At 53.8% G+C, this 27,126-nt stretch overlaps 9 protein-coding genes across 9 annotated transcripts; 4 read left to right on the plus strand and 5 right to left on the minus strand.

Moving 5' to 3' along the window:
• Nucleotides 1-1,923: 1,923 nt before the first annotated feature.
• On the minus strand, nucleotides 1,924-3,133 carry IWZ02DRAFT_17808 (Pyruvate/Phosphoenolpyruvate kinase-like domain-containing protein). Its single transcript, XM_066762253.1, has 5 exons — nucleotides 2,946-3,133; nucleotides 2,801-2,888; nucleotides 2,660-2,752; nucleotides 2,155-2,609; nucleotides 1,924-2,099 (listed from the first exon to the last, which is right to left on the minus strand). The coding sequence occupies exons 1-5, from the start codon at nucleotides 3,009-3,011 to the stop codon at nucleotides 1,959-1,961; spliced, it is 843 nt and encodes a 280-aa protein (XP_066627162.1). The 5' UTR covers nucleotides 3,012-3,133; the 3' UTR covers nucleotides 1,924-1,958.
• Nucleotides 2,881-3,721, minus strand: IWZ02DRAFT_17842 (glutaredoxin domain-containing protein). The gene is made up of 3 exons (XM_066762257.1): nucleotides 3,443-3,721; nucleotides 2,946-3,388; nucleotides 2,881-2,888 (listed from the first exon to the last, which is right to left on the minus strand). Exons 1-2 carry the CDS (start codon nucleotides 3,638-3,640, stop codon nucleotides 3,257-3,259), a joined length of 330 nt encoding a protein of 109 aa, XP_066627163.1. The 5' UTR covers nucleotides 3,641-3,721; the 3' UTR covers nucleotides 2,881-2,888; nucleotides 2,946-3,256.
• A 50-nt stretch (nucleotides 3,722-3,771) lies between these two features.
• On the plus strand, nucleotides 3,772-5,285 carry IWZ02DRAFT_17898 (diploid state maintenance protein chpA). The gene is made up of 3 exons (XM_066762269.1): nucleotides 3,772-4,007; nucleotides 4,103-4,622; nucleotides 4,687-5,285. Exons 1-3 carry the CDS (start codon nucleotides 3,902-3,904, stop codon nucleotides 5,018-5,020), a joined length of 960 nt encoding a protein of 319 aa, XP_066627164.1. The 5' UTR covers nucleotides 3,772-3,901; the 3' UTR covers nucleotides 5,021-5,285.
• Nucleotides 5,286-6,686: 1,401 nt separating this feature from the next.
• On the minus strand, nucleotides 6,687-8,983 carry IWZ02DRAFT_17958 (major facilitator superfamily). Its single transcript, XM_066762276.1, has 5 exons — nucleotides 8,126-8,983; nucleotides 7,540-8,075; nucleotides 7,241-7,486; nucleotides 7,038-7,181; nucleotides 6,687-6,966 (listed from the first exon to the last, which is right to left on the minus strand). Exons 1-5 carry the CDS (start codon nucleotides 8,769-8,771, stop codon nucleotides 6,706-6,708), a joined length of 1,833 nt encoding a protein of 610 aa, XP_066627165.1. The 5' UTR covers nucleotides 8,772-8,983; the 3' UTR covers nucleotides 6,687-6,705.
• Nucleotides 8,984-10,876: 1,893 nt separating this feature from the next.
• Nucleotides 10,877-12,400, minus strand: IWZ02DRAFT_369205 (Formamidopyrimidine-DNA glycosylase N-terminal domain-containing protein; the record flags this gene model as incomplete). The annotated part of the gene is made up of 3 exons (XM_066764414.1): nucleotides 10,877-11,055; nucleotides 11,242-11,612; nucleotides 11,805-12,400. The coding sequence occupies 3 exons, from the start codon at nucleotides 12,398-12,400 to the stop codon at nucleotides 10,877-10,879; spliced, it is 1,146 nt and encodes a 381-aa protein (XP_066627166.1).
• Nucleotides 12,401-14,265: 1,865 nt separating this feature from the next.
• On the plus strand, nucleotides 14,266-16,389 carry IWZ02DRAFT_17830 (arginase family-domain-containing protein). The gene is made up of 3 exons (XM_066762255.1): nucleotides 14,266-14,852; nucleotides 14,907-15,033; nucleotides 15,342-16,389. Exons 1-3 carry the CDS (start codon nucleotides 14,724-14,726, stop codon nucleotides 16,319-16,321), a joined length of 1,236 nt encoding a protein of 411 aa, XP_066627167.1. The 5' UTR covers nucleotides 14,266-14,723; the 3' UTR covers nucleotides 16,322-16,389.
• A 46-nt stretch (nucleotides 16,390-16,435) lies between these two features.
• Nucleotides 16,436-18,777, minus strand: IWZ02DRAFT_439568 (putative histone deacetylase SIR2). Its single transcript, XM_066766787.1, has 5 exons — nucleotides 18,433-18,777; nucleotides 18,061-18,371; nucleotides 17,849-17,976; nucleotides 17,196-17,799; nucleotides 16,436-17,148 (listed from the first exon to the last, which is right to left on the minus strand). Exons 1-5 carry the CDS (start codon nucleotides 18,653-18,655, stop codon nucleotides 16,873-16,875), a joined length of 1,542 nt encoding a protein of 513 aa, XP_066627168.1. The 5' UTR covers nucleotides 18,656-18,777; the 3' UTR covers nucleotides 16,436-16,872.
• Nucleotides 18,778-20,197: 1,420 nt separating this feature from the next.
• Nucleotides 20,198-20,854, plus strand: IWZ02DRAFT_486676 (uncharacterized protein; the record flags this gene model as incomplete). Its single annotated transcript, XM_066769283.1, has 2 exons — nucleotides 20,198-20,304; nucleotides 20,362-20,854. 2 exons carry the CDS (start codon nucleotides 20,198-20,200, stop codon nucleotides 20,852-20,854), a joined length of 600 nt encoding a protein of 199 aa, XP_066627169.1.
• A 1,908-nt stretch (nucleotides 20,855-22,762) lies between these two features.
• Nucleotides 22,763-26,941, plus strand: IWZ02DRAFT_18220 (sterol-sensing domain of SREBP cleavage-activation-domain-containing protein). The gene is made up of 4 exons (XM_066762311.1): nucleotides 22,763-22,911; nucleotides 23,003-23,897; nucleotides 23,952-24,067; nucleotides 24,147-26,941. Exons 1-4 carry the CDS (start codon nucleotides 22,880-22,882, stop codon nucleotides 26,707-26,709), a joined length of 3,606 nt encoding a protein of 1,201 aa, XP_066627170.1. The 5' UTR covers nucleotides 22,763-22,879; the 3' UTR covers nucleotides 26,710-26,941.
• The last annotated feature ends 185 nt before the right edge of the window (nucleotides 26,942-27,126 follow it).

The raw sequence follows: 27,126 nt of genomic DNA on the forward strand, positions 1-27,126 counted from the left end.
TCGAACGAAGGATTGGTGTGCCCAAGTCAAGAAGGCTGAAGACCATGGCTCGGTGACCAAAGTCGTAGTACACGCGGACAAATGATCTTTAGGGAGCATTCAAGTCCCACTACATCAGAGTACTCGAGAGCGTTGTGGCGTCTACAAAGGACAGTAACAAGGAGCATTCAAGGCCCCATTCGCGGGATCCCATACTTGTGTGGGCCACGTCTTTCGGCGCCGAACCTTGGACCAAGATAGAGCAAGTCACGTATTAGGAAGCGCGATAGGGTTGAGGATGAAATGTCAGATGCATTTCATAACCTTTTGAATCAGAGGCACAACCGCGATCCCCAGAACTTGTGTGGACATAAAACAAGACCGCGGAAACCGCACACCCAGCATAATCTCCTCCTAATCAAAGTTTTGCTTGGCCCAAGATCCGCTCTGCTGCCCGTTGGTGATGGCCATGAAACTTGTGTTTGACTGATATACCTCGCACACATTTCAACATCTGTCGAAAGACCGAATGCGCAACGCTGCAGAAATCAATCTTTTGTGGCAGCACGGCTGTTTCGGCGAAGAAAACTCAAGATAATCTAGGAGCCTCCCATTGAGTGTACGCTGAGCCATGTGTGTTGTTGATGCTCATTATTCAGTCTCCAGCTGTTGCTATACCTCCAGAAGAACTGGGTCCTCGCGACTGGGGTACAAATTGTTAGCCTATTGAGTGAATTGTATTCATGTAGGAAAGAGATACTCATCTGCGAAACTTGCTGGCGACGACTTCGACTGCAGTAACGAGCCCCTCGAGTGCCAGATGGCAGCGCGTGACATGGTCAAAGGGATCAGTGCCCCGGCATAGCCCCATCCCCCAACCTATCGGATCTTGCTGAGAATGAATCGCCACGAGCAACTCCGTGTTTGTCCGGTAGGAGTTCCTCATCTTGATTATGCTTCGGCGCATCGACATGATGCTGGAAGTGACCGCTTGATCCGTCTCAAGCACCCTCATGCGTCCAAGCCCTTCACAGACGGTCGCCGTCTGCACCACGCCGTCGAAAACTTGGACCCATGTTGGTTCTGTACAGTGTGACAATGACAGATTCGCTTCAAAAGATAGCCCTCTTGCGGCTCGGGTGAATTGGGCCCAAGCTTTTTCCAAGGCCTCAGACCGCTTCCGATTCAAGTACGACTGACGGACAGAGATCCATTTGAAAGTCATTGGCGTGATTATTATGACCATCGCGAACATCCTGATGAGGATAGAGCTGAAGGAGAATAGGTCGGGACCAAAGGGTAATCGGTAAAGGAAATGAGTCAGAGCAGATGCGATGGCCTCGAGACAGATTTGCACCAGGATAGAAAGAAGTCGATCCATTTTCTGCCAACTCTTCGGATCGCGTGCTTCGGGAGCTTTCGAGACCTGCGCAGTAGAAATTGTACTAGCGATAACTAATGGCCCTGGCGAGCTTTGAGAGACTTCGAGCGCTGAACGATAGAGCTGCGCGGAGAAAAAGCTCGTGGTAAGTTTTGGGAGGCTTCACAGGAGATAATCTGGACCGAGGTTCTCTTCATGTCGCTCCTGTCTGTTTAGGTTCTGGGTCCAAAGGACGACATCGCGGCGAGATTACCCGCGATTCAGCACCTTCCCAGCTTGGTGTGTGTGCCGCATACCATCCGGTTGCGGTGATCCCAACTCGATACTAGGGGAGGGTGTGAAGGGATTCGACATTCCCACGACATGACTGCTCTGGCTCGAGGAGAATGGCTACAGAAGATGAAGAACTTGTTTCGCACTGATAGTAAAACTCAAGAACTCATAATGTCAGACGGTGATTGTAGTATTGCCTTTGTGAGCGTTAAAAATACGCGCCCAAAGGGAACTCTTCTACACCAACACACGTAGCCGCATAATCCCGAAAACACATTCCCCTGCTCGTTGAATGACTTCACCGACGAGAAGCCCCCTCACCTGTTCATCGTCCGTATGGTCCAGTGATTTTTGACGCAGCACCCTTTGCAACATTCAGAGCCTGGTGGGCCAGACCACCTTTGGCCGCACTCAGAGCATCAGAGAAGAAAGCAGGAATGGCCATCATATCCGCAGAAATCGACATCTGTTATGAATCAGCTTCCAAACCCTGGATCGTTAAGCATTGGTTGTCTTATCACCATGTGGAAGCCCTTGTCAGCATACTTTCTGGCTTCTTCTCCGCTTGTACAGTAGATGCCAGTCCTCTTTCCGTTGTCCACGGCTGCCTTGTGGATGCGGTCAATGGCGGCAGTCAATTCCTCGGCGACATGGCCGTCGATGATGGGGTGGCCGATGTTATTGCCCAAGTCAAAAGGCCCAATCAGGAGCACGTCTATTCCAGGGACTGAAGCAATCTCGTTCACATTCTCGAGAGCTTCCTTGGTCTCAATCTGCGCAATGGTCACGAGGGCGTCGTTGGCCTGCTGAAGGTACTCGGTCGTCGTTTGATTGCCAAAGTTCTGCATAGGAAAAGGCGATCCAAAACCGCGGGTCCCCATCGGTGGAAACTTTGCAGAAGAGACCAGCTTGCGTGCATCATCGGCGGTGTATAGCAATGGGACGACTACACCGTGGGCACCAGCGTCGAGGGCTCCTGTATCTCGGTTGATAGACAGTCTTGAAAAGGGCAAGGTACAAGCTGACTTTTGACCATCCAGGACTCATTGGCGGCAATTCGCACCAGTGGACTAACACCACAGCTTGCTATGGCAGCTACACACTCGTGCATTTGGCTGTCTGGTACAGTGTGAATAAAGTGACGCCAGGGTAAAAGCAAGTTCGTACCATCAATGTTTCCATGCTCAGTGTCGACACAAATCCAATCCAGGTTGGAACGTGCCATGGCGCGCGAGTGATTGGTGCCGGGCAGCATCTGTCCAGAACATGTCACTTGATTTACCACACAAAGGAGCACGTGGCTGGTATTTACCTGCCAACCTCCAAATGAGGGGCTGCCCTTGGTCAGGACCTTTTGAAAACGGTTTGCTGCTTGCATCCTGAGTTTTGCGAGATCCTGAGTATGAGTTGTCCTAGTCAAAGGTCGAACAAGAAGATGAGAAGGGACTTTGGAAGTTTTCAATCCTAGACACTGGTGGGCAAGTCCTAGGATCCTTCAGCTTGCCCCCGCAAGAGATCGGCAGCAGTACCCCACGCCTGTCGTTGCTCGCCCCAGCTTCCCGCCGAACGAGCCGTTCCGCTATCTTAAAATATGTCAAAGGGCGCCACTGGTCGGCACGGCATTCATTGTCCGAGGTCCTTTTCAGCCTCGTCCATGAGAGCCTCGACCTGTTCTTCTTTGAAACGATGCATTAATTTTCGGGCAGCCGTGGTCGTCTCTTGGCCCTCGTTTGCCGGGTTCTTCTCAACATGGACCTGAGGATGCATAGTGAGCTTGTGTCTCCAAGCTCTTGATTACATGCGTCATACAACTGGCGTATCGAATTCGTACACGTCTTTCCACTTCTGCTGGCCGGGGCTCATGACGTCGATTTCGGTGTAGTGAAAAGGCCTCTTGTCCCAGACATTGGAGAGAACCTGCCTCGCATTGTCGCACAGCGCGCAGCCGTGGCGAGAGAAGAAGGTGAGGCGACAGATGCGCTGCAACAGCAATGGGGATGGTCTCATGGCGGCTTGGTGATTTGCAAAATGGTTGGTGACGACACAGAAAGGATTGGACTGGAGCTTGGGCTTCGGCGGAGACCAAGGCGGTGAGGAGGGCGTCTGTCGCCATGAGTTGCGATCTTGGGGCGACTTTTCTCGAAGCTTCAGCTGGGTGCAGGGTCCTCGTTACCAGCCGGCACGTCGTTTGCTGACCTCCCTCGTGTGAGTCTTTTCCCGCCAACTACTGCCCTTCTGCTCCTCCACCTCCAGAGAGACTCGAGAAAAATGGCTAAGAAGTGCGTTCACAAAGGCTGCGGCAAGGTCTACGAAGACGGAGACGAGCCATGCGTCTACCATCCCGGCCCGCCAGAATTCCACGAGGGACACAAAGGTGCGCGACGGCCCCAGTCTTCAATTGATCAGCTCAGCCTTACACGGCACCTTGATGTCTGTCCAAACGTCATTGACACTTCTCGACCCCTTTAGGCTGGAAGTGTTGCAAGCCCCGCGTCCTGACCTTCGACGAGTTCCTCAACATCCCGCCTTGTACCACCGGCAAGCACTCCGACGTCGACGACACGCCAGCTCCTGAGCCCAAACCCTCCGCCGAAGCACCGCCCCAGCCAGTTCCAGTACCCACAGCCGCCGCAGAACCCGTCCGTCTCCCCACAAGACAAGCACAAGCGTCTCCGCCAGCCCAATCGCCCAAGCCAGAAGAGGACGAGAATGACGACCCGGAGCTGCCAATACAAGCGGGCCAGGAGTGCAAGAGGCGGGGCTGCAATGCGACATATGACCCAATCAAAGGTCGCGAAGGCGAGCAATGTGTCCACCATCCGGGCGTGGCCATCTTCCACGAGGGCAGCAAAGGTTGGAGCTGTTGCAAGCGGCGTGTGTTGGAATTCGACGAATTTATGAAGATTGAGGGCTGCAAGACAAAGGACCAGCATCTGTTCGTGGGGCAAAAGAAGGACGAGAGCAAAGAGGATACTGTGGAGAGCGTGAGGTAGACCTCCCCCGCATCCCAATCCAATTGAGGAGTGCAAAAGGCTAATAATCACAACTCGCAGGACCGACTTCTACCAAACCCCCTCCCAAGTCATCGCCGCCCTCTTCCTCAAGAAGATCGACAAGGACGCCTCAGTCATCGCCTTCAGCTCCGCAACGACCGTCTCGCTCGACCTCCGCACCCAGGACAACAAGCGCTACAAGACCATTATGCCCCTCTTCGCTCCCATTGACACGGAGAAGAGCACCTACAAGGTCATGGGCACCAAGCTGGAGCTCACGCTTGAAAAGGCAGACGGCACGAGCTGGGCGGTGCTGCGCGCCGACGACCCGCACACGGGCGAGATCATTCAGACGGGCAGGGCGGGCCGCGTCCAGGGACCCAAGAAGAATTGAGCGGAACGGCGAAGCTTTTGGATTTGTGGTTCGTTTGGCGTGCCCATGCAAGGTGGGCGAGGCGTTTGTCGCGGGGCGCTGGGCCTGAACAGAAGGCGTTTGGTGATGAAAGGGCAGCGCAGCTGGTCCGATGCATGGTAGGATGGCGTTGATGGGCGCGATGAGCATACAGCGGCTTCGAGATAGCATATTTGGTTACTGGACGTAATACGTGATACACTGACCAGCTTTCTGCCCCTATTGATTGGGTGGATACTAAGCACCATCTTCATCTACAAAACATCTTTAACGCACTCTGGATTGCACTACCACAGTGGGTGAAAAAAAAAAAAGGATTGACCCTCCGCATGGACAACAGTTCTATCAGAAGACTGCTCCCTAGGCGTGGCTGCGACGGCGGATGACCGCTCCCTAGACACGGCTATGATGGCACAGCGGACGACTACCTTACTCCCTAGGCGCGGCTGGGACGGCGGATGACTGGTCCAAGAGGAAGTCTCATCTTTCTACCCCAATTATGCCACCGAACTTAAGATGCCACTAAGAGAGAGAGAGAGAGAGAGAGAGAGAGAGAGAGAGAGAGAGAGAGAGAGAGAGAGAGAGAGAGAGGAGAAGATGACATGACACAGCCAGTCTCCATGCCCATCCGCTGGCTGGTAAAGAAGACATGCTCAACTTTTATCAGCAAGAAATAGCGATGTAGTAACAGATCCAGGCCTGTCCTACCAATGCCGTTCCACTTGGGAGCCCATGCCTGCATTCTGTGCTTTGAGGTGTAGATGATTCAAATACCACCCCAACTTCCCGGGGCGCTCGTGGTGCTTGATGCAATAGTAGGTAGTCATGGAGGAGCTTGAGGTCTCTCGGTAGGCGAAGTTATGGTCTCGGCGGCCGGTCGAGGTCCAGGTTGACGATGTATTTTTTTTGGAGGGCGGCGAGTGAAGCTGCGGATCACGGGTTGCGTCTGTTAGTTGGGGCAGGCGGTTTTGCTGCGGATGTCTGAAGCAGAGCTGGAGGACTGGACTTGGAAGCATTGGTGGTTGTTGCCGTTGCCTGGTGGTTCGGGCTTGGGAGCCCATGCCCTCAAGCGGCGACTGGTCTTCTCCCTGGGTATGTAGAGGATTTCTCATTTCTTTCTACACCGACTGTGCCTCCACAACCACGTCCACCTTGGATAATTCATCATCAATTCCACAGTCAGTAGACTCTAATGGTAGTATTCATGACAGCATTCGTCGTGCTTGCGTGCAACAATGCGTGGCGCACATCCGTGTCTCGTGCCACAAGGCGGCTATCTATGGCAAAGAAAAAAAGGTATTACAAGGAGAAAAAAGACTGAAGAAGGGGAGCGCGTCTATCTCGGTGATGATGAAGGTCGAAAAACGAAGAAAAAAAAAAAAAAAAAAAGACGCGAACGCCAGAACACCTTGCTACAAGTGCTGTGACCCGACCTTTGGCTCTATCGTATGTACTCCGTTTCTTGTTGTAATCAAGGTTCGTGACCAGCTAGAATCGACCTTTTGGTTGGACTCCGCAGAAGTGATGAATGATGCAAAAACGCCTGTGTATGTGTGTAGTTGCGGGACTTTTTGTGAAGGTGAGACGATGGTGCATGCTTGTTGCTCATTTTCAGCAGAAAAAATATGAGTGCCTCATCTTTCAGCCCTCTTCGCGCGCCCTCTGCCTCATTGGGCCTCCTCGTCACTGTTGCCGCCCCTCTTTGCAGCGGGTGGCGCCATCGGTGCAAAGGCGCTGCGTTCGCGGATCTTTGCGCCCTTGAGGTAGAAGACGACGGGAACGGGGACCAGGACGGCAGCGACGCAGCCGAGCAGCGTGGCAGCATATTGAATGCCCATGCCATTGAACATGTATGTCGCGAACAGGGGAAAGCCGGCACCGGCGAGGGAACGGAGGAACGTGTTGGCAGCGATGGCGGAGGCAGCGAACTGGGCGAGTATCAGTCAAATCCACAAGGTTCGAGTAGAGAAGGGTTGAGTCTCTTGGAAGGTGTCCTCACCATGAGATACGCGTCCACCAGGTAGTTGAGACTTTGCAAGAAGATGCTCATAATGCCAAATCCGGAGCAGAGACCACTCAGCGTCGGCACAATCCAGTGGATATCGCGAGTGTATCCCGTCCATCCGAACCAAAAAAGTCCAATCTGTGAGGTTCGTTAGGTTCACAATTTGAATGAGAAAAGTATCTATCCGTGTTACTCACAGAAAAGCTGACCCCTCCAATGATAACTTCCGGGAGACGCCACTCGGGGATTGGCCAGTCGCCATTTGCTGCCAGCTTCCTCTGGTATCCTGGTTGTCTGATGACGATGAAGAGACCTGCAAGCATTTCGCCAATGATCATGCCAAAGTATGGAAGACCGCCAACACCAGGGTTCATTCCGTGGACTTGCTGGAAGACCAAGGGGTATGCGGCAAGGAAAAGGTAGAGGATTCCGTAGACGAAAGCCTTGGGAAAATTAGCTCTGAGGAAACATGCGTTGGACAGTCAATGGGACATACCATGTAGATGGTGATGAGAAGAACGATAGGCTCCGTGATCAGCATGCGCAGAGGCCTGGTAAAGTTCTTCTCGACCAGCTCTCGCACGTCGACCTCGATTTCCTCCTGCTTGGCGTGGATGCCCCAGTTCTTTGTCCGTCTGCGCAGCTCCGCGGCCTTAGAGACCAGAATGCTGGGAGGGTACGTTTCCTCAAGAAAGATCAGGTTGAGACCGAAAGACAAGAAGCCCATGAATGCGACAATATACTGCGTCCATCTCCAACCGAGGTATGAAATGACGATGAAGCCACCGATGAAGGGCGCGAGCAGCGGACCCGAGAAGACGGTCATGGAGAAGACGGTGATGGCGATACCACGCGTACGGTTGTCGAACATGTCGGAAAAGACGGCCGCGACGACGGTCAGCGGACAAGCTCCAAAGAAGCCGGAGAAGAATCTCGTGATCATGATGGTTTGCAGGTCCTTTGCCGTGGCACAAGCAATGAAGAAGATGGAGAAACCGAAGCTAGCAATCACCAAAGGAAGACGTCTGCCACCTGCAAATCATGTCAGCAATGAAGTGAAGCAATTAGAATCTTCAACTCACGAAGTTCACTCAGAGGCGCCCAGATCAAAGGCCCCGTGGCGAATCCCAGCACGTACAAAGACACACCCAGGATTCCGACCTCACTGCTGACTCCATATATTTGTGCGACAGATGAGGTAGCAGCAGAGAAGATACTGCTGCCAAAGGCGGCAATCATTGTGAAGAAGCCCAACATGGTACCAGTCAAAAGTTTCTTGCGGAGAGGCCAGTTCTGAGCGTGAAGGGGGTCGTCTGGGCCCTCAAATTCGACAACATAATCTTCCCGTTCTGGAAGCGGTGGTGGATATGGCTTTCCGGCTCCAAACGCTGGAAGCGGTTTGTTGGACTTGCGGGACCTAATGGAAGCACCGACGGTGGCGCTATGTTGGGAGCGGGCTGTTTGAATACGGGAAAGGGTCGTTTGGTTGCGTTCGAGCTCGTTGCCAGTCTCTCGGGCTGTAGCTATGCGGGACATGCCAATTCCTTGGTGTTGGGCGGAAGAGGCGGTGGAGGAATTGCTCGACGTAGTGGAAGTTGTTGCTGTCCTCTCTAATGCCTCCGGAAGTTCTTGCTTTTCTGTGTGCGACTTCTCTTGGGGCGAGGATGGGAATCGATCAGGGCTAGCATCCTGTTCTGCCCTTTGCACGTAGCTGTCGACGTTGTCCATGGCGTGAGTTTGTTCTCCAGGGGTAGCGAGATAGAGGCGCGATCGATTGGTGGGATAGAGACGCAGTCAATTGGTCCAACACCGAGAAGTCGACCAGCGTGAGGGTATCGCAAAGCTAGGAGCAGGCGAACCAACAGAGGAAGGGAGGAAAAGTGGGAAATTTCAAAAAGCTGGGCTTTGCTTATTATTCTAGTCTGTTGGATGGTCGGTGCTCCGGACAGAAAACGGCTGGCAGCGGCTACGTCGGCTGATGGAGCTGGCTCCTGGATTGTCGTCCGCGCCTGTGGGTCTTGAAATGGCGGGCCGAGGGCGAAATGGGCGGAGAGGCGCGAAGGAAGCGGACATAGACCCCTAATTCCGTTGGGCAAAAATGTGATTTAACTGCGACCGCGCCGTCTGACCGACTGCAACAGCGAGAGTCAGCAATGACGATGGCGAAGGGAGGGAGGGAAAAAAAAAAGAAAAAAAAAAAAAAAAACACACAAACACGAGGCGTGATGGATTACTCTCGCGAGTTCGCGCCACAACAAGGCCGAGGGGGCAAAACAAGCTTCTCCTTCAAAGTTCGCCAAGTCGATGCGACTTTCCCGAAGTGGACAGCCGACGACGACAATGGCTGACAGCCGAGGCGTGCAAATGTGGCTGCTAGTGGCTAGTGGCTAGTGGCTGGTGTGGAACCAAATTTGGGCGAAACCTGCCGGTTTTCTGTCGCTTTCTTTGGCCGCTCGACAGGGGATACTCGCTGGCCGCAAACGCGAGCGACACCTTCAAGTCCTTTATACCCTCGCCGTTCCGCCCTCCAAAAGAGGCGCACCTGTCTTCTCATTCCTTAGTCCCTCGAATGACCAATTGGCCAACGCCGTGTCGCGGGGTTTTCGGGTTTTCGGTGCACACAGGCCGTCACCCGAGGCGAAGGAGTGCTTACATCCGTAGAGCAGGGAGCTTCCCTTCAGTCTTCGCCGTCACGCTCGTCGTTGAGCGCCTCTCCAAGCCTTGGTAAGCAGCCAAGAGTGTCGTCAGCTCGGTCTCGTCCCACGGTCCCTCCCGCCCGGGCGAACTGCTCGGCACGGTGCCCGGCTTGGCCTTTTGACAGACAACAGCTGTCAGGCCGTCAGGTGTCACGATGCAGGGCCCACGAGACAGCTCCCTTCCCGCTCCCAGAGGTCAGTGCCGGACAAGGTGATCCGCTGAGGGCGCGTGTTGAATTGCACGGTGCGTCGGCGGTGCTTGCGACCGCTTGCGTCGCCACAGGGACGTCTGAGGGAAAATCTGACCTCGCTCCGCATGTTTTCGTCTGGATGATGTTGGCATTCTTTCATCGATGAACAAGACGGCTGTTTCAGATGAGAAATGTGGGCGCGCTCCACAGGCACGCGTCCGGCCAACAACTCTAAAGTCCAACCTCCATGTGTTGATCATGACCTCAGCCGCCTAGGGTTTCGGTCATCGGCCAGAGCTCTCCTCTTCCGTCTGCATGTGTCGTCTGTGCTGACCGATTGGTAAGATGTCGGCTCGAAACATCACTGCTCCAATTTACGAATGCACTGTCTCCGTCTCTGTTCTCTTTAATAATCACGCTGAAGCTGGTGAGAATTTTGAAAAAATAAAAACGAAGAGCAAAAATTCAGAGCAAAAGAGGACTTTGCGGAAAAATTTTACACACAGTATACGTTCTGTTGACATCATCCATCAGGGTGGCCAAGGCCATCGAACGCACGGGACGGTTTGCTGGGCACAATTGTATGTTGGCAGATCAATTGTGTTTGAAACTCTTTGCCGTTCGAAACTTGCGTCAGGCAGCATCGGCGAATGATCATGATCCGCGACTCCACAATCTTCGCCGCATGGATCAATCAAGACTACAGTCGCATCCATGCTTGATTGGAACCTGGAAGGTTGTGAATCTGGCTAAATAAGTTGATATGGGGAAGTGGGGTCTTCGAGCACTTGATAGTGGAAAAGGAGATGCTCATCATCAAGAGTGAAAGGCCCAGTTTTCCGTCGAGACTAAGATTCTGCACGACCACGTTGGTCGCTACCGAGAGACAGACAGGCGAATTCTGGCCGGTCTTGTGTTTCCTTCGCGGTCAAGCATCTTCCTCAACTTACTTGTTTCTCATAGACCGTCGCCTGCCTCCTTCTGGCTCCTTGACTTGCTTGGTTGTGGCCGCTTTCTTCCCTGTCTTCCCTTCTGGTTTGTCGCCTGTCGCTTTCTTGGACTTTTTGGAAGCGTGATTCGTGACTGCTGTGTCATCATCTGCAGATTCTTCCTTGGGCACAGGTGCTTTTCGCTTCGCGCCCCTTTTTGTTGGTTTGGGAGCGTCGGCCTCGGCCTCTTCGTCCTTATTGTCGACACCGTTCACATCTTCATTTTTCGTCCTTGAGGAGCGGGACTGTCTTGTGCTCTTGATGCCGTCGTCTTCTGATGTCTCATCCTTGATTTTAGCTTGGTTCTTCCTCGTGGCTCCACGCCTGCCCTTGGCCGGTTTTGTGTCTTCCTCGGGGGCTTCGTCAGACCCGTCTTCTTGATCAGGGGTGGCCACATCACCCGCAACCTTGCCAGTCTTCTTTTGGACGCTTGGAACAACCGCACTTGTACGGCCGCCGACTTTGAGAAAAATAATTTTGTCTCCATTTGGCAGCTTGCTGTCATTCTTCTTGCCCTTACCCCAACGGTGTTTCATCAAGAAATTATCTGGGAATTTCGACGAGTCGGCAAGCGTGGAGCAAGCAATGCCACAGACATGCATAAGAGCAGTGTGAAGATCGGCAACCTGGGAATCGGAGAAGGTATTGGAGTACTGCTCTGGGTGGAGACGTGCTTGATAGAGGACTTCGTCGCTGTTTCCAAAATCAGCTTCATCCTGGCATGAGCACACCGTATTCGTCAAGGGAAATGATAACTTCTGGCGCCTCAGATGCATCCAGGGAGCATTCGGTCACGCCAAGGGAGTTATCGTCCATCACTGCAGCCAGGCCCAGGTAGTATTGTCTCTTTCGACACTTGTAATGTAAGGAAAAGAGGGGACTTACGCTACCCAGTTTCCGACTCCAGAGAGATTGGCTTGGTCGAGAAGCAGCGCCTTGACAGGCACTCTCTTGCTTCTCAACTTCTGTGCCAACCACTCCACCGTGACTATGTCCTTGTCGATGACGGGATCCGGCCCGTTCTCTTTCAATGGACTCATATTCCTCAGCTCCTCCCCAGGCCCATCGAGCAGGCGGATTCTGCCCAATCTCCTAGCATCCACAAATGACGCCTTGCACTCCGGATCTCCGTCCATCTCGAAGACAAACTTCCAGAAACGCGGCGGCCATTCCGGCTCATCTTCTTTGGAAACAGGCTTGTAATATGCAGTGTCGTCATTGGAAAACTTCATCCAACCGCTCATGCCGAAATGCATCAACGGATGCGGCGGAGACGACATTACTAGCCAAAAGTATTTCCCTTGCTGGCCGGCACCAACGACCTTTTTCCCGGTCAAGGCGGATCTAAAGGCGGATGCACTGGTTCCAACTTTCCCGTACACTATGTCATCTTCCTGCGTTAACACGTTGCGGATGCTGCGGCCGACGAGATGGCGGCGGAGGAAATGTACAATGCGAGCAACCTCGCCAATCTCGGGCATTGTGGGCGACGGTTGGGTTTGAAAGATATGGGAGCGAGAGGACGGACGGAATCCAAGGATTTTGAAGTTCAAAGTTGGCTCGCTCGTCAATTAGAATGGTGGATCATAGGTGGATCGTAAGCCCGATCGGAGAATTGAAACAGAGGGACCGCTGGCTCACTCGCGACCGCCGAAAAGTGCTAAGCAGACGTTAATAAGGTCGCAATGAGGTGACGCTATCACGGAGCGAGGTTTGGCAATTGAAAGTGATCAAGCAAAGCAGTCGGCGGACTCTGGTATGGTTAGGTGAATGTAGAGGTAGGTTTGCTGGTGGAGGGGAGTCGATGACGCGTGAGGGAAATCGCGGCGGCACGGAGTCACGAGCCGAGCCGCACACGGACCACCACATCTCCTCACTTACTTCTTCTCCTTGGTACAATTTCAAACTGGAACACTCACCCTTCACAGCTTCGACACAGCGACACAACTCGATCACCTCACCAGTCAATGGACAAGTCTGTGCAGTGCTTTTTCCTAAATCATCCCGTCTTCAGCGCTACCGCGCGTTTGCAATTCGCACTCGCTCACCCACTCGATGCATCACCCTACTCAGGGTGTCTTCAAAGTGCAAGGCTGCTTACGTCTTTTCGAAGAGGGAGTTGCGCGAAGGGACAGCTGATGTTTGGCTTGGGATGGCCGCCGGACTTTTGCCTCTGCGTTCCACAACAAGGACTGGCTCCGATTCGGTGTTCAATGCTTACAAGTCGAAGAAATGGACCCCACCCTCTGATGAAAGTCAGCCGCAATGTATTTTTGAGCGTCCTATGTAAGGCTTCGAAATGCAAGCATCACTCCTCCAATGCTCCTGATGAATTTTGCCGTATGCATACGCCGAAAGTTTTCGAGGTCTCTGACTCTTGCTGCTGCTGATTCTCCAACCTGCCTCCTTCCTGTGTCCTCGATTGTCGATACAAGATAGGCCATCATTTGGGTCATCAAAGAACCGCTCTGAAAAAACCAAGGTATTGCTCGCTTTTCATACAGAGTTTTGAGGATCAATCTGGCTTGGGAAAGATACCTTGCACTTCGGTGACCGGCCGCTCAATCCTCGGGAAAAAGAAAGAGCAGGAAACGTTCAACCACGAGCTACATTGATCTGACAGGTATCCTGAGGAAGCTTGGCGTGACTGACGTGTGTTAGGCAAGCCATGAAAATGCGGATAGGCCAAAATACCAATCGTCAATCTTCCGACTGTAATCCCATCCTACCACACGATCAACAGGAGAATTTCGAGGCCACTTCAACAAATATTTCCCCAACGCAAAAATTGTCTTGGCACTTTATTCACGCAATCGCCAAATCCCAGGCTCTTTTTGGGCTGGTCTGGCATGCTGCCTGGGATCTTTCATATTCACGTGGTAGCTAAGTGCGCAGATTCTTCAGTGTCCAAAGGGATTGTCGAGTCGAAAGCAGTGCTGCCACCTTCTTGAAAAGTCTCGGCGTGGTACAGGGCATCGTAACGACCGTCAATGGAATCTGACTGGCCGGGTTGACGTTCACTGCCTACATGCTCTTAGAGGCAGCCGTTTGGCCGCTACTCAAATGACAAACTTAGAACAAGCTCGGGACCGCTTGAAGCTCTCCAAAGTTGGCAATTTTTCTGCCCATGCTGTGAGAGTGCAAAAGGTAATCTAACGCACGGGACGGGCAGTCGACATTTCGGACACTGGCAGCGACTCCCTCGTTGTAGCCAAAACGACTAGCAACATAACATCCAAGAGCGTGGAACTCAGGCTTCAACCTACTCAACGAAGTAAGGGTACATACACTACGTCAAATTGTCTGTAAAAGGCGGTCACAGCTTCAGCAGCACAAGATCTTGCGACATTGAAATGCTGGAACGAGGAGAGAGATAGCAGGGCAAAAGGTCAGCGAAGCTGGTGTGGTACGCATTGCTTGCCGAATCGGGTTGTGGCCCGTTTGCCCCGCGCTGTCAATTGCAGGGCGTCGCAATCTCAGAGCCTCATCCTGCATCCTCACAAAATTTGACAAAATGGCACGATTTTGGCGGTCAATTGAGCATGATAGACCAAATCCTATTTGACTCCTCTCAGTCGCCGACGGCTGCTTCGGCGGGGCTCTGCAGTAGACCGATTGTCCGCAGTTGATAAGGAAGGCCATTGACTAATCGATCGCGTGCATCATCGCGTCGTCTGGCGGCGTCCTCGGACTGACAGTCCCAAGTGCACCTTTTCAAAAAGAATCTCTTTTCTTTCTCAAGAATTCTTCCTTGGTTGCCGCCACCTTTGCCACGCCATTCGTGATTCGAGCCCTGCAGCAGCCATGCACACTGCACTGCTTGCTCTGAGCGTAGCAGCGCCATTGCCGCTTTCGGCTCTTGCTCATGGCTCCCATGCGCATCCCGAAATTTCATTTGACCCGGAGGTCCTGAAGGAGAAATGGGGTACAGATGTGAGCTTCTTTCCCGAATCTTCCAGTTGTGTTTGTGGGACTGATGCGATGCAGTACGGCTTCACCGGCATTTCGACTTTTGCACATCTGCCTCATGTCAGGTGTTTGACGGAGCCGCAGACCGAGTTTGACATTGCCATTCTGGGTGCGCCGTTTGACACGTCTGTTAGCTATCGCCCTGGTAAGTTGGAACAATTTTTTGCTTAGCATTTCAATTCTTGGATGCTTTCGATTCTTTTTCGTTCCACTTCTCTTCAGCTTCAATTCCTATTCTTCCCTATCATTTGTCCACAAATTGTTTTGGGGGCATCTGGCATGCCCTGAAGATTCCATGATCAGCTGCGAATAGAGATATGTCACTTTTTGCAGCGTCACTGACTGCAATACGATATCTCTGACGTGGAAAGCTTTCTACACCTACCCAACACCCTTTCCCACCATCTCAAATCACAAATTACAGTGAGATTTCTGACCACTAGGTCCCACCAGGTGCACGCTTCGGTCCACGAGCCATACGCGCAGGAAGCGCGCGGCAGACGTCATTCCGCGGCTATAACCCACGGGCACGCATCAACCCGTACTCGTCATGGGCCAAGATTCTCGACTGCGGCGACATACCAGTGACGCCCTTCGACAACGCGCTGGCGCTTCGGCAAATGAGCGAAGCCTTCACGATGCTGGGGACGTACAGCAGCGTCGCGGGGGGCAGCGCCTCCTCGCACCCGTACCGGCAAAAGCCCAAGCTCCTCACGCTCGGCGGCGACCACAGCATCGCGCTGCCGGCGCTGCGCGCGCTCAAAGCCGCCTACGGGCAGCCCATCGCCGTGCTGCACTTCGACGCGCACCTCGACACGTGGCACCCGGCCAAGTACCCCTCGGCGTGGGTGCCGCCGGCCGAAGACTTCGCCGCGGTCAAGCAGACCGAGGGCTTCCCGCAGTCGTACTTCACGCACGGCTCCATGTTCTGGCTGGCGTGCGTCGAGGGGCTCGTGGCCAACGGCAGCAGCGTGCACGCCGGCCTGCGCACGCGCCTCGCCGGCGACGACGAGGCCGACTGGGACGACGACTCGGCCCAGGGCTGGTCCCGCATCCAGGCCGACGACATTGACGATATCGGCACTGCCGGCGTCATTGACCGCGTCATGGCGAAGATTGGTACTGAGGTTCCCGTCTACCTGTCCGTTGACATCGACGTCATTGACCCCGGTCTGGCGCCCGGCACTGGCACGGCTGAGCCTGGCGGTTGGACCACGCGCGAACTGATACGCATCCTGAGGGGCGTCGAGGGGCTCAACGTTGTGGGTGCTGATATTGTCGAGGTGAGCCCCAGCTATGACGGTGCCGGTGAGACGACGGCCCTGGCCGCGGCGCAGGTGGCATATGAGATTGTGACTAGTATGGTCAAGAGGGGCTTGGTCGATAATGGCAAGGCGGAGGCCGAAGCAGAGGCGGAAAGAGACGAGTTGTAGCATTGGGGGAAGCGAAGTGACAGAGGGGCATATCTGGACGGCGTTGTCAGCACGAGCAAACTTGTCGCCAAATCTTGAGCCAAGTAGCAATCATGAAAATCTATTATGCAAACTCTTGCATCAGCTGTATCGCACTCATCGGTGCTCTTCGATTTCTCGTCTTTGCATAGGAAAATCAGACCGCAAACCGTTGTACGCCATCGTCGCTAACCCACCAGTGAAAAGAAGAAAGGCAATGCCTTCAGGTATCGACAGAAAACAAAATCCCACAGCGCAATCAGATGCCCACGCACAGTTAAAGCCACAGGAAACAAGAGGCCGAAGCAAAGGCAGATCCCCTCGCGCCTTTTCGAAACCGCCCGAGGCGCCATTTATGTATATCGAGCAAACCATCCTTGTGCAATGAGGAAAAGAGAAAACGTGCAGAGAGGCCAGCGCTACAGCCAGTATGCGCTTCAAGGCTGTGTCAAGCCGAGTGATAGGTATGACGAAATGGACGTATGCATGAGGTCTTTTCCAAACCTTGTGCAATTCCCAGCGGCCGCAAGTGCTTAGAATGAAGAGCTGGGGCCGGGCTTGCCATTCATTGCCGGGTTGTCAACGCCAGCTGTGCCAACGAATTCGGGAGGCTTGCTGGTAGTCGGGTCGTAGAAGACCTTCCAGCTATGTTGCTCCTCGTCTCCTGTCTCGAAGGGCTCCACGATTATCTTCTGGCCCTCCGGGACCATCTTGTGTTTCAGATCCCAGCCAGCAAGTCGAGAAAGTTCAGTGACAATAGCATCGCTATCACCAAGGAGATTGACGTCGAATTCAATGTGACGAATGGGCTGTGGAAGTCAGCATCAGTAGGCAGCAATAAGGGTGTGATACTCACATCGCGTGATATGTAAATTTGCGGGACTTCGGTGCCAACGACGTGCGGCACTTCTGAGACTGGAGCCACCTTCATCGAGGTTCCGATTACAATAACCAAGTCGACGAGGTCTTTGTGCTCATTCAGGCGTTCAAAGAAAAGCCGTGGGAGTGGTTCGCCAAAGAAGGTGATGTCCGGCTTCATGATTCCTGGTTGAGGAATGTCGTACTGTCCGTCATCGTCGTCGCTGTCACTTGAGCGCCGTTTCTTGCCTTTGCCTCCGCCCGATTCGTTGGAGCTCCTTTTTCTTTTCATGCCAGGCCTAGGTACATCAAGCTGTCGGACGCACTCAGGACATTCAGCCGGTGACTGCTGCTTGATCTTTTCAAAAATCTGCTCCCCAGGAATCTTGAAACCGCATTTGCGGCAAGTCGCTGTTGCCCATGAGCCATGACACTGCACCAGCTTTTCGGGATCGATTCCAGCATGGCTCTCGAGATTGTCGATGTTTTGAGTATAGTTGGTCAACAGTTTCCCCTTGTCCTGCAGCAGGCGGATAAACTGATGGGTGGGCGTCCAGTTGAACAAGTCTGGGAGGATGTCACCGGCCAAACTGTAAAATATACTGCCGGAAATATTAGCCTGGGCTCAAAAGACCAAATGCTAGCACCTACTTTGGATCCTCGTCAAAGTTGGCGATGTCAAACACTTGCTCAGGTTCGTCATATCCCATTTCCCGGAGACGTGTATAGAAGCCAGTGTTTTTGGAACGGAAGTCGGGAATCCCCAGACTGGTGGAAATCTACAATTTCAAATTAGTTAAAAAAAATGACCTGTTTGCGGACATTTTGTCCACGAAATCGTTGGCAAGAATCCACCAACTTACACCTGCGCCTGTAATGACCAAGATATTCTTGGAATTTTTGATTAGACGCGCAGCATCGCCTATGGTGCTGTAGTTAGGCAGGCGACGCCTGTTGGAGAGCGCGCGTGCTATGGCCAAGCCCAGCAACTGATAGTATGCGACATCCGGATGGCCTTCTAGCCAGAACGGCGGCTTCACGCCGAAGGCAGTGCATAGCTTCTTTGCCTTTACAGTGCCGTCGGTGATGGTCTCACGAATGAAGACGTGGGCGCCGACTTCGTGAAGGCGGTTGCGATAGGCCTTGGCTTCTTGAGGGGTACATGTGTCGGGGCCTGCGACGATCAGCCGACGTCCGTTGGGAACAAACAGCTTGGAGACTTGGGGAGAGCATACCAGCAACAAGATCGTCTGGATCTATTTCATCCAAGAGAGACTCTTCAAAGAGAGACTGTCTGTCTTCGACTTCGTAGCTATCTTCGCTCTCGGCAGACATGCCGGCAGACTGGTCGTCGGACGCGTTCGTGGCGTGCACCTCGGAGGATAGCGCGGTGTCTGGAGCGGGACGGTCGACGGCGGGCAGTTGGGTAGGCTGAGAGAGTACCTCCCCGATCGCCATGAGTAGGTGAAGTGTAGAGGATGAGAAGGCGAGTGAGGGTTGAGAGTCGCAGCAGTAGGAGGAGTAGGTGCAAGGAAAGTATGCGTAAAGTAGGAGTAAGGTAGTGTTTAAAGATAGACGGCCGCTGGGGGTTCCTACACGCTGCTCGCCGTGCCGAATTTCGCCCGACCCTAAATACCTGGTACCGTACAGGGCAGTTGTAGGTAAGCGGCCGAGACCGCGAGAGATGCCTCCTTAAGTACAACTCCATCTTCGACTTTTGACTACTAACTCACGATCCCATTTTCAGCTTTTGACCACCAGGACAAACGTCGCGTTTTCTCCAACGGCGCCCTGCGCAACGCGCCGACGCGCTTCCGGCCCAACGGTGATGAATTTCAAAACTGTGCCTCTTGCGCAAGCAAAAACTCAGTTGCACTTTTTCCTCTCCAGCCAGCTTTCAACGCTTGCAAAATCGGTATCGCTAAGAGTGGTAACTGCTCATCGTCATCATGGGTACATGGTGACACGCTGCGGCAGCTGCGAATTAAACAATGCGCATTGTTAAACAGGAAAAGAGCTAGTTCTGAGGTGTGGCGCCGAATGAGGTGCCAGAGCGGCCAGACAGACGGCTGGCAACACAGTTTGGGGAGCATTCTCGCAGCCGACAGTACCTCGAGAAATCATCAGGCGCGCAATAGGCTGTTTGCGACGCAGCATAGGTAATTAGCGAGCAGGAAAATCACGGAAGACTTGTGCCGATAAGCAAAATGCCGACAGGGCCGATGTCACCAGAAGACCACCAACTGCTTTAGCCAGGACGATTTGAAGACCCTTGGCTGGACCAAGCGCGTTGCTTTTGATGCGTCTCCAGCCGCAATGCCTCACAAACACCACGTATGACAATTGGGGCCATCTCAAGGAGAAGAGGCCGGCGAAACCGAGGAATGAGGACATTCTTGGTAGCAAGTGATACAAGTGCTGCCAGGATGATTGCGAGCCTTGGCAATGACTGGCCAGAGTTTAAAAAAGTAGCCGCCCGTCATTCGCCAGAGCCACTGCTGGCCGCACTTCAAGCAAGGTCTTGTCCATCCAGTACACCGATGATGAAGAGACCTCGTCATGCCGTGTATCGATACCAGATCATGAGGACTTGCTGCGTCTTGCCACTGGAGCTCTCCACTCACGAACGCTCCAAAAGCATGTCGACGACATGCATTGATTGACGCGCCAGAGGTGGAGGGTATCGAGGCAAACCCCGTCCAAAAAGTCCCAGACGGGCAGTCGTGTGCTCAAATTGACTTTGTTCATCCGCCCTTAGCTTCTCCCGTCAAGCTTCGTCCCTTGGCCTTGATCGCGGAGCCGACACGACTTGCCCCTCGGCAAGACATAAATATCAAGCTTGCGAAACTCCACGTCTCCCACATGGCGGATCACCTTTCTCTTGGTTTCCGTCTCGACCGCAGGATACTTTCCGCTCATTGATACAGAATCGCCAACAAAACGATGCAAGTCAAGTTGATCGCTCTGCTTGCTTTTGCCGCTGAGGCAATGGCAGCAGCCATGGAAAACATGCCAGGCATGGACATGAAGGATATGAACAGTCCGCCGGTGGCTCCTCCTCCGCCGCCAGGTCCACCCGCTGCGACTCCTCCACCTAAAGCCAATCAGTCAGTCTGCCGATTCTACCAGCATCAGATTGAAGTCTCGTTGCTAACTTGACGTAGGGGAGATATCCTGCAAATCTTGCTCACTGCTCTCCCACCTTCGATCCTCAATATCGCTTTGACCAACCAGCCAGCCGTGTCGTCCATCATCGCATCCGAATTCAACGCGGGCATCACCGAGCCTTGGTTCAAATCCCTCCCTCCGCCCGTGCAAACATACCTGGCAGACCAAGGCAAACAGGGCGCCCCTGCCGTTCCGACAGGAACCGGGCCGTCGCCTACCACTCCCGGGGCTCCTTTTACCAACGTCTCTACTCCGGGTGCAACCACTCCGAGAGTGACGATTCGCCCGACAATGAACACCACCATACCCATGACAAGCACCTTGACCACGTCCGAACTCGGAACTACGTCTCTGGAGAACAGGCCGGAAACGACGCCGGCCAGCAACCAGACGACGACTGCCGGAGCGATTCCTCTGCCTCTGCCGACGGCTGCCATTGGCGCTGGCGTTGCTGGTGCCATTGGAATGATGGGCTTGATGGGTCTCTAAACGGGTTCATCGACCTCTCCGGCTCTCCGGAAATCGAAAATAACCAGGACATAGGCGTGTGTTGCTGGGAGTGCCAAAGACCTAGGAAGCCGTCGTTCACCAGAATGGCTGCATCTAGGGAACAGTCATCCGCTGCTACAGTCGCGCAGAGGTAGCGGTCGTCAGCTGTCACTGTAGCTGCACGGGGAACATTCGTTCATTATTATAGTCGCGCCTGTGGAGTAGCAGTCCGCCATCACAGCTGCGCCGAGGGACCAGTCATCCGCCATAACAGCTGCGCTTAGGGAGCAGTGGCTCATCACCGTGGCTACACCCAGGAAGTTTTCATTTCTTCTGACATTCATTTTGATCCATGAGTAGGCGGAAAGATACCAATCTTGAGTGGTGAAGATACCAGGGTGTTTTGATGGCATCTGACGCGAGAGATTTTGTGCTTAAATAAATCAGCCGCGCGAGGGGACATAATGAAAACGACTTGGGGGTAGGGATTCATGACTGCCTGGGAAAGCGGCTTTTTTGAGATACCAATTGATGTTAACCGCCACGGCCTGGAATTCAAAAGTCTTAACTTCTCCCATTGAGTGTTTTGAAGGATGTCACGGCGATTGGGTTTATAGACTAAGGGCATCGAGGCTCTGGGGCGCGCATAGAACTAAACGCTCCTCCTAGGTTCCCCGTGGAGCCATGGCACAGCCTCGTGTGGAGGATTGGCACTGCTGTTCGCTGCTGTGATTAACAAAGGAGTGAACAATCTGCGATGAAAAACATGGCCAAGATAGAGATTTCCCAAGGACGGCGGCCAAGACGGGAATGGGTCATCTCATGCCGAACACGAGTGAATGCCATGGCTATCTTAGACAGAGTCAAACTAAGCTAGGCTGTGTAGAATTACGAACAGCATTAAGGCGCGGGTGTAACCCCCACGGCGCGCGTGTCGCCAAGAAGAATGGGCATGTTTGGAGGGTGGGCAGCAGCGGTAGTTCACGCGCGTGTCGTAGTTTCTGGCATATTCGGCCATGGAAAAGTTTTGCGGGCAGCAATCCGATGTGGTCATTCCAGGCAATGCGGACGGGACTCGACGCAAGATAGACTTCTTCATCGCTCGATGACCTCCTTTGGGAACGGAGGTGGTCAAACATTGGTGCCGGGCGACTCGACTCGGCCCTAACCAAACCGAGGGACGTCAGCAGTGCCGCTTTCTAGGACCTTGGCCACACGTGGGGCCCTCGTGGCCAGCAGCGGCACCTAGCAACGACCAGTCTAGCGGTGTTGAAGGATTGTCAAGGTCCGGTAGGTGAGCGCAACTGCCTACCAACCCAAGGCTAGTAAAGTGTAATGGGTGGTCATGGTGGTGGTTATGCTTTTGTCCTGGCGTTGCATTAGATTTATCGACGGGAGCTCTGGTGGTTCGCATCGTGATTCGGCCTTTAATGTTGATGCCGGAAGTATTGAGACTGGAGGACGACGAGTTAGGTTCATGTTGTGATGGAGGAGTCGAGGTTGGTCGAGTCAGGCACGCAGACACACACACAAGGTCCGAGGCTTGGTGACAAAAGAAGTCATGGCACTCACAGCGCTGACTGGGAGCATTCGTACATGCGAACGGATCATCATCTATGTGTCTATGGCGGACAGCAATGAGCATCTATATGTCTAGGTACCAAGGAGCCTCAGTTGGTCCCTCGGCACAGCGCGAGCGAGGGAGAAAAGAAACATGGGCTCCCGGCACGGGCGGCATGCATGGCCACCAGGTCTGACGCATGGAAGCATGTCAGAAGCGCCAGGGAAACAACTGACAGCAACTTTTGGTACGTCGGTGGCGCGCGGGCTGCATTGCATTTGCTTCTTTGGCTAAGGTAAGCGACGAATCTCTGATCACGGCCAACCTGGTTGCTGATCCGACAGTCCAGTCCTCCTCCTCCTCAACATCCCCACACCGCGTGCTCTCTCCTCGCATGGCCGTCAGACTCGACCCCATCCTCCCTTACTTCTGCCCCCCTTCTCCCTCTCTACTAATGCGCGCCAATGATATGGTACTTGTTGTACGCGTTTCGCGGGTTAGTCCACCCTCTCCACGCCCCATCTGCAAATCTCTCACTCTCACTCTCTCTCTACACACACCTCATTCCGCTGACCCACGGCCTACAGTACAACCGAGCCTCCCAAGTTATCGCCAGACCATCCCATACGTAAAGCCTTTGCCAGCTATGGAACCGCCACCGCCCGCCATTGGCTCTTCTCGCTCCTACTCTCCGTCGCAGTCGCCGTCTTCCTCTGCTATCCCGTCGTCTTCCTCTACGAAAGCCCCGCCGCGAGCACTCTGCCCCACCATGCCTGGACCTCAGTCAGGACCTATGACGGCAACCCCAACACCCCGCCAGACGTGGAGATGAGACAGCTATGGGTTCACGGGAGCTACATGAAGGCGCTAGACCTCGTGATCTTGCGCAAGGCTTTGGACATCCAGAACAGGCTCATTGGCCCTGGCTTTGGCGCTGACCTTGGCCGCTTGCGCGCGGCGCAAACCTCGGCCGGATGCTGCTCATCATTCGTATCGAACGACACGTCTTGGGGTTGCCATTCTCCTCTGATGTACTGGAATTGCTCCCTGGACGCCATGGACGCCGACTCGGATATTTTGCACACAATCAACACACAGCGCGGCCGCCGCTCCTCCTACAACTTCACCCTACAACCCGTGTCGGTTTTCGCGGGAAAGTCTTTCAACGGTACCAGCTTGCTTGCCGCCGATGCGCTCGTCATCACCATCTTCGACAGGTCTGGCGGGAAGATTGCCGAGGAGTTTGACCGCCGTTCTAGGTCTTTGGCGCGCGAGCCGTCCGAAGACTGGTTGTTCTATCCCAAAGCCGGGTCAACGTACAGGAATCGGCTCTACGAATTCCGCTACCAGCCGCTGAGCACCAACGACACATGGACTCTAATCTCGGCTTACTCCCTAATGTTGTTCTATGTACTGTATAGCCTCAGGAAGCTCAAAGCCGTCAAAAGTGTCTTCGGCTTGTTTTGCACGGTCTTGGCTCAGGTGAGATTTCAACACCATGACTAATTGGATAGCTTGGAAGCTGACTCGTCGCAGATGTTCATATCCATTTGTTCCAGTTTTACGATTTGTGGTATTCTGAAAATCAATCTGGCGCAAGTTCCTGGAGAGGCGTATCCGTTTGTGGTTCTGGTGATTGGACTGGAAAACATGTGAGTATTACATTGCCAAGCGACAAGGTGGCGAGATATCTTCACCTGTGTTTTAAAAGTCACAGCTCATTTTCAACAGGTTTCGTCTGATCAACGCCGTGCTTGAAAGCCCAGCGCATGTGCCGACTGTTTCGAGGGTGGCTAATGCGCTGGGCGATGTCGGCCATCTATCACTCGCAGCAGCAGCTCAAAACCTATTCATCCTGTATCTCCTTTCAAACGTTGTTTCGCCGAGCGTTGCCTCGGCTTGTACATTTGCAGCAGTCGCTCTCGTTTTCGACTTCGTCTTCCACCTTACCTTTTTCGTTGCGGTCCTCAGTGTCGATGTCCGGAGAATGGAGCTGCAAGACTCGCTGGATAGGATCAATCTAGCAACTCATCGCAAGTCGGTTTCGACGACTAGACCGGAGCGTCGAACATGGGGCGGCGCATTTGTGCATGGCACTCTCCGGCCGAGCACTCGCATTGCCGGGACTGTTGCCATGGTATCTTTCATCCTCGCGCTCAACTGGCATTTTTTCGACCATGACCGACGGAACGTCTCACTTGTCACCTGGCTCCAAAATCTGCGTAGCCCCAGGCACCCTTCCATCGACCCAGTGCCACCTCCGCCGATCAACCAAGCACGGACTCCAGAGGCATGGTTAAAGATGCAGGATCATACTGCGTCCAGAGAGCTCATAAAGTTTGTCAAGCCCGGTCACCCAAGCTTCATAGCACGCGTCTACGAGCCTCTCACGGTGGTCATGAAGGGCGCGGATCGGAGGAGAGCATCGAATCAGGCTCCCTCGGTCCTGCGCGCATTTCGGGAAATGGCCGAGACACATTTCTTCCCTTTCGCTTTGGCGATTGTCTTTGCAATCGCCGCCGTCACCCTACTCATGAACTATTTGTTGTGGAACGAATTGCCCGACGACGACGTGGATTCTGGCCCGGGAGAAGAGCTTCCTTTGTCGGTGCAAAGCTTGCCAAAATCCCACAAGCTCGACATTGTCAAGATTACACCTTGCGGCGAAGGCCACTTTATTTCAGTCAGCTTGGATCGACTTACGTCAATTTGGTTCCTCGACCAGCGGACACATACGTATTCGAACGTGGTTCTCCATACTGCCAATTTGCAGCCTCCACTGTGGCCCATCGTAGCTGCGACCATCGACGACTCCGGCCACTGGGTAGCCATCTTGACCGACTTGGGCAGGGTAGCCTTGTGGAGCTTATCAGAAACGCGCTTTGTCAAGTCACGAGTGCTTGACCTGCGGGGCCAAGCGCCCAGCATCTTCACTTTTTCATTCCACCAAATTGAAGACGTGGAAAGACTGAGTCTTGTCGTCGTCACACCGGATGGCCGGCTTACGAATCTCGACTTCCGGACTGGTCAGCTCTGGGGCCATCAAGTGTCCGATGGGCCGTTGGCACACGCTTCTCTCTCCTTTTGCATCAAAAGCCAGCCGACTGTCGTCAGCGTGGCCAAGACAGGCACCATTACCCTTACTTTTCGCCTTTCGGGCGATTGGGTGACAGAAAACCTTGACGCCAAAAATATCAAGGCAAACGCACACGTGCCAAACGCTTTCGGTTCACCTTCCAAGGTGAGGTATGCTGTACCAATACCTTCTCTTTGCATGGTGGCCGCAGTGAAGTCGTGCGAAGTTGACCTAATTGATATACCCACGCGCTCCGTCGTCTTCACGTTTCAAACTGGGCAAATCAAAGGGCAGTCTCTCAGAATTTTCCACGCTCACCGGAGGATATGTGGATGCCACTCTCCCTCTGTGCAACACTTTTCCGTGGCGTACACAGATGCGGACACGCTAAGTTGCCTGGTGCAGACATACCTTGCGGCACCAGACGGTACGAACGGCCTTATCTGCCTGAGACCGCCGTCCTCGCCGCAAGAACGGGTGCCATGCTCAGGCCTCGAAGGAGCAGTCGAGACTGTGCATGAGATTTCCAATCCAGGCTCATGGGAGGTCACCTGCGTGCCAGCCATCGTTGGGATCCGCAAACGCCAGTCGACAGACGCACCCGATGTCAAGACGTCATCATGCGACGCGAGCTACTTCAACATGTCAGTCGGTTCCTCTTTACGTCCGTATCAGAATGGAGTGTTAAAGCGACGCCATCAAAATAGCTTCAGCCGACTGAATCAGTCGCTCGCGGTCAACGGCTGCCACCGCCGGCCCCCGCGCCCCAGGCGCGAGAGCAGCAGCAGCAGTAGCACCGAGACGGAAGACTGGGAGGCCTGGACCCTCTCGGCAATGGGGGTGCTCCACACCACGCCGCTGTTTCCGCGGCCGAGGAGAGACTCGGTGGGCGACGAGATGGACGGTTCCGAGGAATCGCAAGAAGACCAGCTGTTTGTGGCGAATCCGGGCCCGATGGTGCGCGTGGGCAAGCGCAGAATGGCCGTCGGCTTTGGCAATTCGCTCAAAATCATTACGCTGGGCCAGGAGAAGTTTGACGAGGACCCGCCCGACGATCCGGCCACGGCGAGTCTGAGCTGGAGGAAAAAGGCCATTCAGCGACGAGGGGAGAAGCTGAATGCTGAGAAGCAGTTGCAGCAGCAGCAGCAGCAGCAGCAACATCAGCAGCATCAACATCAACATCAGCAACAGCAAAACCAGCACTTGGTCATGGATTGAGCCTCGGTGAATCGCGTCGACAGTTTGCCGATTCGCTGGGCTGTGGAATTACAGTTGCAAGCAGGCCGAATTGGGATTCGGCGCCTTGTCGATGATGATGATGATGATGATGATGATGATGATGATGATGATGATGATGGTGGTGGTGGTGGTGGTGGTGGCCGAATTGGGCAGGTTGGAGCTACTGGAACTGGACTGGACCGGACTGGACCACAGGATCGGGACACTTGGGTCACAAATACCAATACGCAGCGCGAATGATTTCCTCTCATCAATGAGAACGGCGGCGGCGGCGGCGGCGAATCGGCGTCTTTTTGTTTTGGATACTTGGGGGGAATTTAGTGGCGGATGGATGGACTACCCATGAAGGACGGGGTGTGCGCATCCATGTCGGCCAAAGAGACAGACGGCCGTGCC

This window comes from Phyllosticta citriasiana (genome assembly GCF_038021145.1).
Source record: "Phyllosticta citriasiana strain CBS 120426 chromosome Unknown IWZ02scaffold_1, whole genome shotgun sequence".
Lineage (NCBI taxonomy): Eukaryota > Fungi > Ascomycota > Dothideomycetes > Botryosphaeriales > Phyllostictaceae > Phyllosticta > Phyllosticta citriasiana.